We start from the raw sequence: 18,380 nt of genomic DNA on the forward strand, positions 1-18,380 counted from the left end.
ATTTAACACAGTGTTAAGTATTAACAATAGGAAAATGACTGTTTCTATTATTCACCACAATAATATTAGCTGAATGGCACACTATATATGAACACATATTTCCAACTATACCTCTGCTTTCAAAAACTGACTTGAAAGACCAAGGCAAAGGCTACCTTGTCATGAAGCCTTGCTTCAATTTTCTCTCTTCCTTCTTTGAAACCTCAAAGAACTGTGGGTCTCTTTGACATCATTTACATTATTTTCACCTCTATTACAATTACTTTCATACTCATCTTAACCTTTCTCCTAGACCCTAATCTCTTAGAAAGCAAGAACTCTGTCTTACTTCATCTTTGTCTTCCTTATTTCTTTTTTAACACAGTGATAATATTAGGCTTGCAATATTAGGCTCTTACTAAAACCTAGATAGCATATTCAAAAGCAGAGACATTACTTTGCCAACAAAGGTTCGTCTAGTCAAGGCTATGGTTTTTCCAGTGGTCATGTATGGATGTGAGAGTTGGACTGTGAAGAAGGCTGAGCGCTGAAGAATTGATGCTTTTGAACTGTGGTGTTGGAGAAGACTCTTGAGAGTCCCTTGGACTGCAAGGAGATCCAACCAGTCCATTCTGAAGGAGATCAGCCCTGGGATTTCTTTGGAGGGAATGATGCTAAAGCTGAAACTCCAGTACTTTGGCCACCTCATGCGAAGAGTTGACTCATTGGAAAAGACTCTGATGCTGGGAGGGATTGGGGGCAGGAGGAGAAGGGGACAACAGAGGATGAGATGGCTGGATGGCATCACTGACTCGATGGACGTGAGTCTGAGTGAACTCCGGGAGTTGGTGATGGACAGGGAGGCCTGGCATGCTGCAATTCATGGGGTCGCAAAGAGTCGGACACGACTGAGCGACTGATCTGATCTGATCTGAAAAGTTTGCTAACTTGAATGGAATTTAACACTCACCACACTGAATCATGCATGGGATGGCCATGGCTTGTCTTCTTTGATACTGAACAGAATCTGAAGATTTTTCCATGTCCTTATTATCTGGGTATCCAAATTCATTCCAAAATAATGTTAGATTTCTATTACCTAGGAAAAAAGAAATTAAAAAAAAAAAGCAGGAAGAAAATAATGAAAGAAAGTAAAACCAATAAGATCAAGATGGTAAGTAAAGGGAAATTTGGATATAAACACATGTACATATAATATGATTTCAAATATGTAAAAACTAATAACATATAGAAACAAGTGATTACGGTTTAACACTGGTTTTCCTTGAGTATGGATGAAATTGGTTTTCTACTTTACACTTTCTTGCATTTTTCCAAACTATATACAATAGATACGTACTGTATTTATAATAAAACCACAATTATAGTTATAAAAATATATCTATACTTTTATTGTTATAATAAAATACACTGACATTTAAAACTTTTTTCTTAAATACTCCTAGGAGGGACTGTGCTGATTAAAAAGTCACCCTTAAGACTAGTGGTACAAATATTTATCATCTTGTTTCACAGCCAGTTTCTATTTTATCTCTGGCTCCCTTTTCTTTCAGGCTCTATTGTTTATGCCCTACCCTTGCCCCAGATTCTAAACTGCTTCCTTGTTTAGAAACAGCACTTGTCATGGAGGTCTTTCAGGCATCCTCCTTAAGAGGCTGTGTTCTTATCCATTGATCCAGCAATAGAACTGTTAGGAATCTTCCCTACAAAACTTAACAGCACAATAGCCGTATATATGAGAGCACTGTATGAATAGGAAAACAAAACAAAAACCCCCTGGAAACAAAGTAAAAGCCTAGAACTGTTGTTTAGTCACTAAGTTGTGCCCAACTCTTTTATGTAGCCCGCCAGGCTTCTCTGTCCATGGGATTTCCCAGGCAAGAATACTGCAGTGGGTTGCCATTTCCTTCTCCAGGGATCTTTTTGACCAGGGATCGAGCTCATGGCTCCTGCATTGGCAGGTGGTTTCTTAGGGAACTGATAAATCCCATTTTCAAACAAGGGGACACTAGGCAACCTTTAAATTAAAAAGTTAGAGCTAAATATATTATTGTGTCAACACCTCCAAGACAGAGTTTTAATAATTTTTTAAAAGAATGTAAAACAGCAAATCTAGTATAATCAACTTTTATAATGTAAAAAAAGAGTATACATATAAAATGCTGATAACCATGCTTTTCTTTTCCTAAAAGGATACAAAAGAAAGTTTTAATAGTGGATACCACTTGGAAAAGGATAGAGAGAGAGAGAGGAAGCAGGGAAAGGTACTTTGAATTTTCATTTTTTACTTTCTGAACACTTGAGTATTTTTACATGTGCATTTATTACTTTAAAAATACTTTTTTGAATAAGAATCCAAATTTAACATTCTGTCCAATATGGTAATCAACTGGCCACATGTAGCTACTGAGTACTTAAAATGTGGAAGACACAGAACATTTCATCAAAGTATAAGGTTCAAAAAGTAAGGTTCTAAAATATATACCTTAGAAATAAAATATATAAAATAGGGCCAGCCTTATATCAACCTTAATATATGACCAAGTAATCCAAGCAAAAACCAATAAATACCTTTACACTTTCCTATGCCTGTTAAGATTTAGGTTCAGAATGTTGTTATGTGCCTTTAAGACCAGCAGGGAAGGGACTCGGTCTTGAAAAGGTGCTTTGCAGTTGGATGGGTTGACAACTGCCCCGAAAATTCCCTGGTCTCCTACCTTGTCTCTTCACAAAATCTCTACTAGTTCTTGTCTAAATGTCCCTTTGTATTCTGCTTCCTTGGCCTTTCTCAACTCAGACTTTCAGTTTTCTGCTTTTTGCTCAGCGTGTGGTTTTGGCCCAGCCCAGACTTTACCCTTTCACTGTACACCAGAACCTGATTTAATCTTTGGTGTCTGGACAGGACTCGTGAGATCTTGTTCTCTGATTTCCACAAGAACTACTCAATTTTTGCTATGTTAAGGCACACAGAGCTATAGATTAACTTTGAGTGCTGTCTCTACCACACACTTATTGTATAATTGTGGGAAGCTAGTAAAGTTTCTTATCCATAAAATGAGTGTCTACTCTAACTTGCCTTACATGGTCATCACTAATAATAAATATTAAGGTGCATTAAAAAATATAGTGCTGTGCAGAAACTTATGTTGCTGCTGTATCGTATTTGTTCTTTCTTTAAATGTTACTTCCCCAAGAACACCTCACCTTCTCAAAAAAGGAACTGTGTTTATTAGGTACTGCACCCTGTACCTAATAAATCCACAAAAAGTTTTGCTGCCATTCTAACAAAATAGCTCTTTAATGTGTTCTTTAGGATAAAATCAAAGTGAAATAATGTCTTTCCCTGAAAATATTAACTAATCACAGCTAACCCAACCCAGCAAACTTATAAAACAAGTATCAACTGTTAAGCCCGATATAAACATCTTAAGAGCTGGAAAACTACTAGGATGTTAGAAACACAAGCACATGCCTCTTGAGGGTGGGTGATACCTGCTTTGTGATCATATCACTCTTACAATGCTTATTATTATACAACACTTATAACTGAACATTATATTTCAGTTCACTTTATGCCTATTTTCCCTCTAAAAAGTGAAATTCTTAAAGATAATGGATGTGTTTAGGATCTTGTTTTCACTAGCTGACATGCAGAGCTTAATATTTACTTATAATACTGAATAATTCTAAAGAATTACTGGCTATCAAAGGCACGAGAACATTCAGTAGCCCAACATCTAATGACCAGGACTGACAGAAGATATGCCATTTGAAGTCAGTATCAGGACAGAAGAAACAACCAGCTATATTCAATCTGGGAATCAGAAATGGTTTTCCCTAATGGTCAATGCAATCTTGACTTTTTTCCCCATCAGACAGAAGCTATGCCAATGTGCACAATTTCTAATGTGTCAATAAAACAAATTTCCATTGAATGAACCCTGAAGATTATGTAGATGCTTCAGCAAGGTAAGTTGGCTAAAGAAATGGCCATGGGAGGAAACATACCACACAAAAAAAATTTTTTTCATGTGTTACTCAGTCTACAGAGATTTATACAACTATCCTGAGGGGGAAAAATTTTTCTCCCATACAAAAAATAAACCATCAGTGGATTTTAAGCAGAAACCTTATAGATGAGGAGAGAGTGGTATGATATAATCAAAGCAGCAAAAGGAGAAACAATAACCTGCCAACCAAGAATACATTACCAATATTGAAGCTGTCTTTCAGAAATGAGGTAGAGATAAAGTATTTCCAAAACAAACAAAATTGAGGAGGTTCATTACTAGATCTGCCTTACAAGAAATGCTATAGGAAATTCTTCAAGCTGAAATGAAAGGAAACTAGTAACTTAAAAATTTGAAAATACAAAGCTCACTGGTAAGGGTAAGTATACAGTCAAATTCATAATATTCTAATTCTGTAATGATGGTACGTAAGTCACTTAACTCTAATATTAATAAGAAGGTTAAAAGACAAAGTTCAAAAAACAACCATAGCTACAATAATTTATAAATGAACACAATATTAAAATATGTAACCTGTGAAATCAGTAAGTCAGTTCAGTCACTCAGTCATGTCCAACTCCTTGTGACACCCTGGACTGCAGCATGCCAGGCTTCCCTATCTATCACCAACTCCCAAAGCTTACTCAAACTCATGTCTGTTGAGTCAGTGATGCCATCCAACCATCTCATCCTCTGTCGTCCCCTTCTCCTCCTGCCTTCAATCTTTCCCAGCATCAGGGTCTTTTCAAATGAGTCAGCTCTTCACATCAGGTGGCCAAAGTATTAAAGTTTCAGCTTCAACATGAGTCCTTCCAATGAACACCCAGGACTGATCTCCTTTAGGATGGACTGGTTGGATTTCCTTGCAGTCCAAGGGACTCTCAAAAGTCTTCTCCAACACCATAGTTCCAAGGCATCAATTCTTCGGCACTCGGCTTTCTTTATAGCTCAATTCTCACATCCATACATGACTACTGGAAAAACCATAGCTTTGACTAGACGGACCTTTGTTGGCAAAGTAGAGAACATAAAATGCTTGTAGGGGGAGGGAGTAAGAAGGTTTTTCTATGTGACTGAAGTTAAGTTGTTGTAAACTTAAAACAGACTGTTATAAGTATAACATGTTTTATACTTATAGTTTCATAACCACAAAGCAGAAATCTATAGCAGATGTACAAAAGAGAAAGAGAAAGGAGTCAAAGCATAGCACTACAGGAAATTATCATATCACAAAGGAAGAGACCAAGCGAAAAGAAACAAACTACAAAAAAGCCAGAAAACAACTGATAAGATGGCAATAGTAAGTCTTTATCAATAATTATCTTAAATATAAATGGATTACATTCTCTAACCAAAAGATGTAAAGTGACTGAATAGATAAATACCAAGACCCAACTATATGCTGTCTATAAAACACTCACATCAGTTTTAAGGATATACATAGGTTCAAAGTGAAAGGATGGAAAAAAACATACCATGTAAATGAAAATCAAGAGAGTGGGTAGCTATATCCAAAACACACTTTAAGTATGATGGAGGAGAAAAGAAGATTATTATTTAATGATAAAGAAGCTGATTCACCAAGAGGCTATTAACATCATGTAAATACATACACTCACTGTCAGAGCACCTAAATATATTAAGCAAATATTAACAGACGTAAAGGTAGAAATAGAGAGCAAAGCAATAATAGCAGGGGACTGAAATACCCTTCTTTTAACAATGGAAAGACCATCCAGAGAGAAAATTATAAGGAAAAATGGACATTAAATACATTAAATATAAAATGGACCCGAATTAGAAAATATAATATTTCATCCAAAAGCAATAAAATTCACATTCTTCTTAAATGCACCTGGAATATTTTCCAAGACAGATCATATATTAGGTCACAAAACAAGTCTTAACAAATTTACAAGGACTGAATTGTATCAAGTATCTTTTCTGACCATAATGGTATAACACTAAAATCAACAAGTGGAAGAAAGCTGGAAAATTCACAAATATGTGGAAATTAAACATCAGACTACTGAAAAACCAATGACTCAGAGAAGAAATCAAAAGGGCAATTTTAAATATATTGAAGTAAAACTAACAAAACAATCCCATTTACTACTGCATCAAAAAGAATGAAATACATAGGAATAAATCTACCAAAAAGGCAAAAGACCTATACCCTGGAAACTATAAGACACTGATGAAAGAAACCAAAAATGACACAAACAAATGGAAAGATATACTGTGTTCTTGGACTGGAAGAATAAACATTGTTAAAATAACCATTCTACCCAAGGTGATTTGTAGATTCAATGCAATCCCTATCAAATTACCAATGGCATTTTTCACAGAACTAGAACAAGTAATTTTAAACTATTTATGGAAATGCAAAAGAGCCTGGATAGCAGAAAGAATCTTGAGGAAAAAAAGAACAGAACTGGAGGAATCAGACTCCCTGACTTCAGGCTATACTACAAAGCTATATTCATCAAAACAGTATGGTACTGGCCCCAAAACAGAAATATAGATCAATGGAACAGGACAGAAAGCCCAGGAATAAATCCACACATAGTGATAAACACTTCCATTAAGAAATAAACAAGAATCATATAACCAATAACATTATATTAAATACCTCAATGAACTAGAAAAAGAAGAACTAAGTCCCAAGTTAGCAGAAGGAAAGAAATGGCAAAGATCAGAGAAGAAATAAATGAAATAGAGAACAGAAAAAACAATAGAAAAGATTAATCAAACTAAGAGCCTCATTTTTGAAAAGATAAACAAAATTGTAAAACCCTTAACAAGACTTGGATTTCCCTGGTGGCTCAGATGGTAAAGAATCTGCCTGCAATGCAGGAGATCTGGGTTTGATTCCTGGTCAGGAAGATCCCCTGGAGAAGGAAATGGTAACCCACTCCAGTATTCTTGCCTAGACAATCACATGTACAGGGGAGCCTGGCAGGCTACAACCCATGGGGTCACAAAGGGTTGGACATGACTAAGAGATTAGCACTTAATTAGACTAGATAAGAATAACAGTGAAAACTCAAATAAATAAGATCAGAAATTAAAAATGAGACATTACTGTGGATACCACAGAAATACAAAGGATCTTAAGACACTACAATGAAAAATTATATTCCAAGAAATTATATAACATAGAAGAAATGGGTAAATTCCTAGAAACATACAACCTACCAAGACTGAATCATGAGGAAATAGAAAATATGAACAGACCAAGAGTGAGTAAAGATACTGAATCAGTCATTAAAAATCTCCCAACAAAGAAAAACCCAGGACCAGATGGCATCAGTGGTGAGTTTTACCAAACATAATAATAATAATAAAAATAATAATGCCTATAAATCTTTTCCAAAAATATATTCCCCCAAATTTTTTCTTCTTTAAAGAAAGAAAATTTCCAAACTCTTTTTATGAGGTCCACATTACTCTGATTCCAAAACCAGATAAGGGCTTTATAAGGAAAGAAAAATACAGTCTAGAACCACTGGTGAACATAGATGCTAAAATCCTCAATAAATAGAGAAGGGAATGGCAACCCACTCCAGTATTCCTGCCTGGAGAATCTCATGGACAAAGGAGCCTGGCGGGCTACAGTCCATGCGGTCACAAAGAGTCAGACACAACTGAGCGACGAACACATACACATTCAGTCTGTTTAATAAATGGTGGGAAAATTGGATGTACAGACAAAAGAATGAAGCTGGACCCTATTTCACACCACTCATAAACATTAACCCAAAATGAATTGATGATTTAAAGGTAAGACCTGAAACCATAAAGTTCCTAGAAGAAAATATACAAAAAGCTCTTTAACATTGGTCTGGGCAATGAATTTTGTTGTCGTCATTTTTGATATAACACTAAAAGCATAGTGGAACAAAAAATAAACAAGAGGGCGTATATCAAACTACAAAGCTTTTGTATAGCAAAGGAAACACTCCAAAAAAAAAAAAGGAAAAGCAACATACAGAAAGGGAGAAAATATATGCAAATAATTTATATGATAAGGTATTAAAGTCTAAAATACATAAATAACTCAAATAATTGAATAGCAAAAAAAAAAAAAAACAACCCTCTTATTGAAAAATGGTCTGAAGACCCAAATAGACAGTTTTCCAAGAAAAAGACACACAAATGGCCAACAGGTACGTGAAAAGGTGCTTAACATCACTAATAATCAGGGAAAGCAAATCAAAATCACAGTACCTTATGACGTCACACCTATTAGGATGGCTATTGTCAAAAAGAGAAGTGATAGTGTTCTTGAGGATGTGGAGAAAAAGGAATCCTTGTACACTTTTGGTAGGAATGTAAACTGGTACAACCATTATTGAAAACAGTGTGGAGATTCCTCAAAAATTAAAAAATGTAGCTATTATATGATCCAGAAAACCACTTCTGGGTATATATCTGAAGAAAATGATAACAGTATGTTGAAGAGATATCTGCACTCCCATCTTCACTGCAACATCAGTCAGTACCGGCAAGATATGGAAATATGGAAGTGACCTAAGTGTCCAATGATGGATGAAAGGTTGAAGAAAGTATGCCTGGATGTGTGTGTATGTGAGAGAGGAGGAGGATAGAGTAGAATATTATTTAGCCATAAAAGAGTTGAATTCTCCATCTGTTATAAGAATGAAACTCTAGGGAATTATACTAAGTGAAATAAGCCAGACAGAGAAACATATAATATGATTTACATGTGGAATCCAATAATACTACTAATAAAGTTGAATTCATAAAAACAGAAAGTAGAATCATGGTTGCTGGCAACTGTGGGCCAGAGATAATGGGGAGATGTCAGTCAAAGGGTACAAACTTTCATTTATAAGCTCAATAAGTTCTGAGGATCTAATGTACAGCATGGTGACTATAGTAAATAATACTGTATTGTATACTTGAATGTGCTAAGAGAGTAAATCTGAAGCATTCTCACACCTACATAAGCAACATGGTAACTGAGTGAGATGATAAGATGTTTTAATTAACTTGACTGTGGTAAATATTTCACAATGTATATGTGTAGTGAATAGCCGTGTTGTTCACTTTAAGCATATGTAATTTTTTGTCAATGATACTCAAGAAACCTGGAAAAAAATTATTGTCTATCCTAGTCTGGCAAGAAAGAGTAAAATGATTAATAGAATTCATTAAATTAGGTAGGCCTTGAAATATGAAAGTGAAAGTATGAGTTGTTAGGTCATGTCCAACTCTTTGTGACCCATAGCCTGTAGCCCACCAGACTCCTCTGTCCATGGAATTCTCCAGGCAAGAATACTGGAGTGGGTTGCCATTCCCTTCTCCAGGGGGCCTTTCTAAGCCAGGGATTGAAGCTGAGATTGCAGGTAGATTCTTTATCATCTGAGCCACCAGGGAAGCTCAAAAGGTTTTAATAAACCATATTTTGTTAATGTGTATTAAAGAAGTTTTTTAAAATTTCTCTTTGATCCAGAAGTCAATTAAGAACAAAATATTGTGTCTCAAATATTTCCCCCCCACCTATAGAGAATGCTATTTCCCTTGTGGTTCAGGCGATAAAGAATCTGCCTGCAATGTAGGAGACCTAGGTTTGATCCATGGGTCAGGAAGATCCCTTGGAGTAGAGAATGGCAACCCACCCCAGCATTTCTGCCTGGAAAATCCCATGGACGGGGGAACCTGGCAAGCTACAGTCCATGGGGTCACAAAGAGTCGAACAGGACTGAGTGACTAACACTCATGGAGAATGCTTTGTAGATAACCCCAAAATTGTTAATTTCATAATTATATTAACATCCTCAAGGTATTCTGATTTTAAAATCCATTTTACTTTTGTGAACAGGAAGTAGAGGAGTATATATTTTGAGACTTTTGTTTGAATAATCAACAAGCTTGTTAAACTAATGGAATAATCAGGGTTTAATGCACATAGAGAATTAAATTACTTATTTCTAGAATAAGTATCTGAGACAAGCTGTGAAAACCTAATTTACTGCTAGCTAGGTATGGAGTATTGTATTCAGAAGATTCCCAAAGTTTAAATTAATCTGATTAATTTTTCAGGAAAAAATAATGGAAACTACTGCAATAACTTACTAAAAAATTGTCAAAAACCAGTAACTAAAAGAGCAGTTCACATAGATTTTGCCTCTTAAAGGGGGAAGAAATCTAATAGCCTCTTAGAGGTCCGTTTCATATGTATTCATAGAATGTACAATGATATCCAGGGAATCAATTGACCAAGTGAAAAAGTAATAAAATTCAGTAATAAACTACCAAAGCAACATTTGATGTTTCCAATCAAATAATAAAACCTAAAACAGTTTATGAAAATAAAGCACCAAGAAAATCTGAAGATGGCAATGGTATTTAAATGAGGTCCCTGCCTTCAGGTAGTTCTGCATCTAAATAGATATTTATGTTCTACTTTTAAAGATTTCATGATCTGAGCACAGTCAGGTCCCAGTCTAGTCAAGGCAATGGTTTTTCCAGTAGTCATATAGGGATGTGAGAGTTGGACTATAAAGAAAGCTGAGCGCCGAAGAATTGATGCTTTTGAACTGGGGTGTTGGAGAAGACTCTTGAGAGCCCCTTGGATTGCAAGGAGATCCAACCAGTCCATCCTAAAGGAGATAAGTCCTGGGTGTTCATTGGAAGGACTCATGTTGAAGCTGAAACTCCAATACTTTGGCCACCTGATACGAAGAGCTGACTCATTTGAAAAGGCCCTGATGCTGGGAAAGATTGAGGGCAGGAGGAGAAGGGGATGACAGAGAAGGAAATGGTTGGATGGCATCACTGACTCAATGGACATGAGTTTGGGTAAACTCCAGGTAAACTCTTGCCATCTCCTGTTTGACCACTTTCAATTTGCCTTGATTCATGGACCTAACATTCCAGGTTCCTATGAAATATTGCTCTTTACAGCATCAGACTTTACTTGCAAAACCAGTCCCATCCACAACTGGGTGTTGTTTTTGCTTTGGCTCTGTCTCTTCATTCTTTCTGGAGTTATTTCTCCACTCTTCTCCAGTAGCATATTGGGCACCTACCAACCTGGGGAGTGATGCTGAAGCTGAAACTCCAATACTTTGGCCACCTGATGCAAAGAACTGAGTCACTGGAAAAGATCCTGATGCTGATTAAAGGCGGGAGGAGAAGGGAACGACAGAGGATGAGATGGTTGGATGGCATCACCAACTCAACAGACATGAGTTTGGGTAAGCTCCTGGAGTCCACGACGGACAGGGAAGCCTGGGGTACTGCAGTTCATGGGGTTGCAAGAGTCGGACATGACTGAGCGACTGAACTGAACATTAAAGATCTCAAATAGAAATTACACATCCATTCTTGGAGGACTGTAGATCACACTTTCTCCTCTGGTGAATACTGTCCTGTTTGTCCTTATCTTTGTAATTCTTAGCCAAGCCAGATATGAGACCCTTGTTAAGCTGATCCCTTGTGTGATCATTTATCATTTATGGTCTTGATAGCATCTCTGGGTTAGGGATAGGAAACTGGTTTCAAGTAACATACCAACTCTGATCAGCTGGTAGGGATGCCCATAAAATCTCGAGGCCAATTACCACTTATCAGGAAGAACTGCCATGATGGCTTAGAAAGTGTGTGGTGTATGTGAGATGAGAGAGGCCCTATGTGATCACTTCCCAAAGGATTTGATTTGAATTGAAGGAAAATAAAGCGAGATGTCTTCAGCAGTGGTAAAGGTGTTTCCAGTGCCCTTCTTTCTCTTGGCTCCTGGATGTGGTTGAGGTGGTTGGGTCCATCTCCCAGTACAGTACAGTCGATGGTACAGTAGGCTCCATAGCAAAACTCCAGGAATCTGCAGAGTTGGTCCAACTTTGCTGTAACGTCATGACTTCACCTGACAATGGAGCATCATTTCCTTTCATTCCATATTAGCTGCTTCCCACGAAGATCTCCTTAAGCTGAAAAAAATGATTTTAGAACCACCACCATCCTGACTTGAGAAAATACATGATGACAAAATAAATAAATAAATCATGAATTCAATCATACTTTTATGTGATTTTATGTCTTACTACTCACAACTACATCGCTATATTTGAAAAAATGTAGCACATATATGTACAAGACATAACGCCGTCTTCGACAATCATCAGTAGCCAGGGATTCAAGGATTCCAAGCCACACTCTAAGGTCCCCTAGGCTTCGTGACTCCTCCCAGTTCAGAACCACACCATATGTGCAGGAAGATGGAGGGAAGCCTTATGAGGACATCTTCAAAAACAAACTTAAGGAAAGTTACGTTTCTACTGAGTTCTTCCTTATAAAGAAATAATTTAACTTTCATTTTTTTGGTTATATTTTTATTTAGTCACATTCATAGCTTTTCTATATATGCACTAATTTTTCCTGTTGTTTATAAAGAATGGAAATCAAAATTAGACATAATAATATAAATATATTCAAAAAACATTCTGTGTTATCACGGGTAAAAGCTTAGTCAGCTACCTAAGTCTCCTCAATACCTGCTGCTACTGCTGCTAAGTCACTTCAGTCATGTCTGACTCTGTGGGACCCCATAGACGGCAGCCCACCAGGCTCCCCCATCCCTGTGATTCTCCAGGCAAGAACACTGGAGTGGGTTTCCATTTCCTTCTCCAATGCATGAAAGTGAAAAGTGAAAGTGAAGTTGCTCAGTCGTGTCTGACTCTTAGCGACCCCATGGACTGCAGCCTACCACCCCAACACCTAGGTTAGCATAATTTTTCTTTCTACCAGGATTCTCTTTATCTTCACTTCAGTTCAGTTCAGTCACTCATTTGTGTCCGACTCTTTGTGACCCCATGAACCACAGCACGCCAGACCTCCCTGTCCATCACCAACTCCCGGAGCTTACTCAAACTCATCTCCATTGAGTTGGTGATGCCATCTAACAATCTCATCCTCTGTCGTCCCCTTCTCCTCCTGCCTTCAATCTTTCCCAGCATCAGAGCCTTTTCAAATGAGTCAGCTCTTCACATCAAGTGGCCAAAGTATTAGAGTTTCAGCTTCAACATCAGTCCTTCCAATGAACACCCAGGACTGATCTCCTTTAGAATGGACTGGTTGGATCTCCTTGCAGTCCAAGGGACTCTCAAGAGTCTTCTCCAACACCACAGTTCAAAAGCATCAATTCTTCAGCACTCAGCTTTCTTTATAGTCCAACTCTCACATCCATACATGACTACTGGAAAAACCATAGCCTTGACTAGATGGACCTTTGTTGACAAAGTAATGTCTCTGCTTTTTAATATGCTGTCCTGGTTGGTCATAACTTTCCTTCTAAGGAGTAAGTGCCTTTTAATTTTGTGGCTGCAATCACCATCTGCAGTGGTTTTGGAGGCCCAAAAACCAAAGTCAGCCACTGTTTCCCCATCTATTTGCCATGAAGTGATGGGACCGGATGCCACAATCTTAGTTTTCTTAGACATACACAAAGCACCGTGACTTAATGGTCTCAAAAGTCTAAAGATTCTTTGTTGTTAACACAACTTATGTTAAATTGTTTAATTCTGATTTCGCTGTCTTAAATTCAGTCATTAGATACAACTTATTCTTTTTTCTAAAGCACACACACGCAGAATAATGAAGAGTGTTGAAGCTTTGCTTCTTGTATGGCAGGGAAAAATCAAAATGTAAGACTCAAAGTGTATTTAATTCTAGACAAAAGAAGGGCTGGCTTTTTCATATTTTATTTGCAATATAGGTGAGATCTTCTGAGATGTTTTAGTAAGAAATTTCCTTGTAGATGTTAAAAATATCATTATCATGATAACAATACAAGTGCAGTCAGATAGAAAAAGAAGTGTTAAGTGCTGTCAATGGTGATAATTTCAATTATCAAGTGAAAGCAGTGTAATGGATAAAATCTAAGACTGTGATATTTTTTAAAAAACAGAAGTCAATGCTTTGAACTCCTGAACCATCCTGCTATTTTCTGGGAACTGGCACAAAGTAACAATTTTAAACATATATTTATGCAATAAAAATAAAGTAAAAATGTCTATAATGTTTTTTGATATTTTCTCTCCAATTCCTCTCACATAAAGCTTTTAGCCAACACAATTTTTTTAGTGGTATAGAATTCTACTGTTGCTGCTGTCAATAGTAAGGTCCCAACAAACATGGGTAATCAAATGGTTGATAAAAGAAGTTCTTTATAGAAGTATTAGTTAATAAGCAATGAAAATTGATTTAATTAGAATGCAAGATTTTGGGACTCTTAAGGGATATGAGTTTTGATCACTAATTGTTAATATTATTAAAAGAGAACAATTTATGGCTCCTGATAGAACACTCTTCAGCCTACGAAGTATCTTGATAAAACAGCCACAAAGAACACACCTGAATTTGGTCAAGCTGCTAGATTGTACCAATTTACAGAGAAATAAAATAAACAGAATGAAAGAATCTGTTAAACTATACACAGTAATGCAGTCAGAAAAATTTAAACTGTGAAAACAGTAAGACAACCAATTCTGCCTACAAATAAATTGCAAAAAAAAAAGAGAGAGAGAGAGAGAGGGAACAATAAAGAGAAATATGAGGATAGGATAGAGGACTATGAAATATAACAGAAAATTCAAAATGTAAACATGAGACAGGATATTTTTATGCTATTAAAAAAGTATTGACAATTTTTAGATGTCATATTTGTATTGTGGTCATGTTTTTAAACAGAGTTCTTTAAGAATACATGTTAAAATATATGCAGATATAAAGTATCTGGAATTTCCTTCACGTTCCAGTTGTGGGGGAGTAGGTGGAAGTATGGATAAAACCAGTTTGCTGAGGAGTTGATAATTGTTAGGGTTGGATGATGGGTTTATGTATTTCATAATCAGTTCAGTTCAGTCACTCAGTCGTGTCCCACTCTTTGCGACCCCATGAACTGCAGCACGCCAGGCCTCCTTGTCCATCACCAACTCCCAGAATCCACCCAAACCCATGTCCATCGAGCTGGTGATGCCATCCAGCCATCTCATCCTCTGTCGTCCCCTTCTCCTTCTGCCCTCAGTCTTTTCCAGCATCAGGGTCTTTTCAAATGAGTCAGCTCTTCACATCAGGTGGCCAAAGTACGGGAGTTTCAGCTTTAACATCAGTCCTTCCAATGAACACCCAGGACTGGTCTCCTTTAGGATGGACTGGATGGATCTCCTTGCAGTCCAAGAGACTCTCAAGAGTCTTCTCCAACACCACAGTTCAAAAGCACCAATTCTTCAGCGCTCAGCTTTCTTTATAGTCCAACTCTCACATCCATACATGACCACTAGAAAAACCATAGCCTTGACTAGATGGATCTTTGTTGGCAAAGTAATGTCTCTGCTTTTCAATATGCTATCCAGGTTGGTCATAACTTTCCTTCCAAGGAGTAAGCATCTTTTAATTTCCTGGCTGCAATCACCATCTGCAGTGATTTCAGAGTCCCTAGAAATAAAGTCAGCCGCTGTTTCCACTGTTTCCCCATCTATTTGCCAGGAAGTGATGGGACTGGATGCCATGATCTTAGTTTTCTGAATGTTGAGCTTTAAGCCAACTTTTTCACTCTCCTCTTTCACTTTCATCAAGAGGCTCTTTAGTTCTTCACTTTCTGCCATAAGGGTGGTGTCATCTGCATATCTGAGGTTATTGATATTTCTCCTGGCAATCTTGATTCCAGCTTGTGCTTGTTCCAGCCCAGCGTTTCTCATAATGTTCTCTGCATATAAGTTAAATAAGCAGGGTGACAATATAAGTTAAATAAGCATGGTGTTAGTCCTACTAAACTGTAAATTCCCAGAGAGGGTGGACCTCGTCTGATTTATCGGTCCTGTAACATTCTGTGCCTGGCATCGATGAATGAATGAATAAAAGAACACATGAGAAATAGATTTGACATTAATATAAAAATGTATTTTCTAATACAGTTGTGCAAAGATTCATAGCTGCCTCAAGAAGTAGCAATTTTTCTTTCATGAGAAAAATTTTACCCTGTTTAGGCATAAAATGGCTTCCACTTGCCTGGGACTTCCCAAGTGGCTCAGTGGTAAAGAACCTGCCTGCCAATGCAGGGGATGTGGGTCTGATCCCTGGGTCAGGAAGATCCCGTAGAGGAGGAAATGGCAACCCACTTCAGTATTCTTGCCTGGGAAATCCCATGGACAGAGGAGCCTGGTGGGTGATAGATAGTTCATGGCGTTTCAAAGAGGCGGACATGACTGATATGACTGAACAGATACATATACACAATGCCTGGGGCAGGGGTGGGTGAGGTAAAGGGGATTCATGCATGGTGGGGGTGGGTGACTGGATTAAACAACTTTTAACCTTATTGCCAACCCAGGCCCTATAATTTGAGTTCTGCTGGTAAAGGTTGTTTATTGCATCATAAATTTCATTTTAGCTGATCAGCTATAATCTGTTTTGAAAAATTTTAGTAATACATTTCTATGTAATTACTTCTGTTCAAATTCAGATTTCATTTGCTATTTCTCCCTATCTTTTCCTTCTCCTTCTCTCTCCATTCCAAAAAGCTGATGATTAATATTTCCATTTTACTGTAAGGATGCATAAAGTTTCAGAAAACACAGTAGCAGACAGTGACGTGAGGACAGACTCAGAGACAAGAATACTTCTGAGATTCTTAGCATCAACTGTGCCAAAAGTAAATGCAGATCTGACAAATGACACAAAATCGTTACCTCGCCATTTCTTTTTCTGCTGATTGGATTTTTAAATACAAGGGCCCAATTTTCCATAGAAACAGATCAGATTTACAGCAAATACAAAAATTGCATCTTTTATTTATAAGGTTAAAAATCTACCCAAATACTTTTCATTAAAATCGTGTGTCTATAATATTGACTTTCAGAGGGTTAGTCAAGCATTACATAACTTTGCTTCTTCCTGTGGGAATTAATAAGCAGAGACCTGAAGGTCAATCTCCTCAACACAATTCCTGAGACTACCAATTCTGACCTTGATTACTTGATTCAGTTTGATACTGAAGTAGTTGTGAGATATGTGAGGAAATACACATGCTCACTCTCCTTTCTCCACTCTCTGCTTTCTTTCTAGAGGAACATCTTTTGTGAGAGCAACCTCTAGCCCCAACTCCATTCATGGACAGTTATGGAACTAGGACATCAACACGTTTTTAACCATTAGTGATTAACATACAAATATAACTTCCTGATGTTCAAGCTGGTTTTAGAAAAGGCAGAGGAACCAGAGATCAAATTGCCAACATCTGCTGGATCATAGAAAAAGCAAGAGAGTTCCAGAAAAACATCTATTTCTGCTTTATTGACTATGCCAAAGCCTTTGACTGTGTGGATCCCAATAAACTGTGGAAAATTCTGAAAGAGATAGGAATACCAGAACACCTGATCTGCCTCTTGAGAAATCTGTATGCAGGTCAGGAAGCAACAGTTAGAACTGGACATGGAACAGTAGACTGGTTCCAAATAGGAAAAGGAGTTCGTCAAGGCTGTATATTGTCACCCTGTTTATTTAACTTATATGCAGAGTACATCATGAGAAACGCTGGACTGGAAGAAACACAAGCTGGAATCAAGATTGCTGGGGGAAATATCAATAACCTCAGATATGCAGATGACACCACCCTTATGGCAGAAAGTGAAGAGGAACTCAAAAGCCTCTTGATGAAAGTGAAAGTGGAGAGTGAAAAAGTTGGCTTAAAGCTCAACATTCAGAAAATGAAGATCATGGCATCTGGTCCCACCACTTCATGGGAAATAGATGGGGAAACAGTGGAGACAGTGTCAGACTTTATTTTTCTGGGCTCCAAAATCACTGCAGATGGTGAATGCAGCCATGAAATTAAAAGACGCTTACTCCTTGGAAGGAAAGTTATGACCAACCTAGATAGCATGTTCAAAAGCAGAGAAATTACTTCACCAACAAAGGTTCGTCTAGTCAAGGCTATGGTTTTTCCTGTGGTCATGTATGGATGTGAGAGTTGGACTGTGAAGAAGGCTGAGCACCAAAGAATTGATGCTTTTGAACTGTGATGTTGGAGAAGACTCTTGAGAGTCCCTTGGACTGCAAGGAGATCCAACCAGTCCATTCTGAAGGAGATCAGCCCTGGGATTTCTTTAGAAGGAATGATGCTAAAGCTGAAACTCCAGTACTTTGGCCACCTCATGCGAAGAGTTGACTCATTGGAAAAGACTCTGATGGGAAAGAGGGATTGGGGGCAGGAGGAGAAGGGGACGCCAGAGGATGAGATGGCTGGATGGCATCACTGACTCGATGGACGTGAGTCTGAGTGAACTCTGGGAGTTGGTGATGGACAGGGAGGCCTGGGGTGCTGTGATTCATGGGGTCGCAAAGAGT

General features: G+C 37.6%; 1 protein-coding gene across 1 annotated transcript in view; it reads right to left on the reverse strand.

Moving 5' to 3' along the window:
* The window catches only part of MORC1 (MORC family CW-type zinc finger 1), a 158,651-nt gene that overhangs the window by 71,135 nt on the left and 69,136 nt on the right, over nucleotides 1-18,380 (reverse strand). The window contains 1 exon segment of the mRNA XM_070357835.1: nucleotides 950-1,078. Coding sequence (XP_070213936.1) covers nucleotides 950-1,078 — 129 coding nt within the window.

This window comes from Bos mutus, chromosome 1, assembly GCF_027580195.1.
Source record: "Bos mutus isolate GX-2022 chromosome 1, NWIPB_WYAK_1.1, whole genome shotgun sequence".
Classification (NCBI taxonomy): Eukaryota; Metazoa; Chordata; class Mammalia; order Artiodactyla; family Bovidae; genus Bos; species Bos mutus.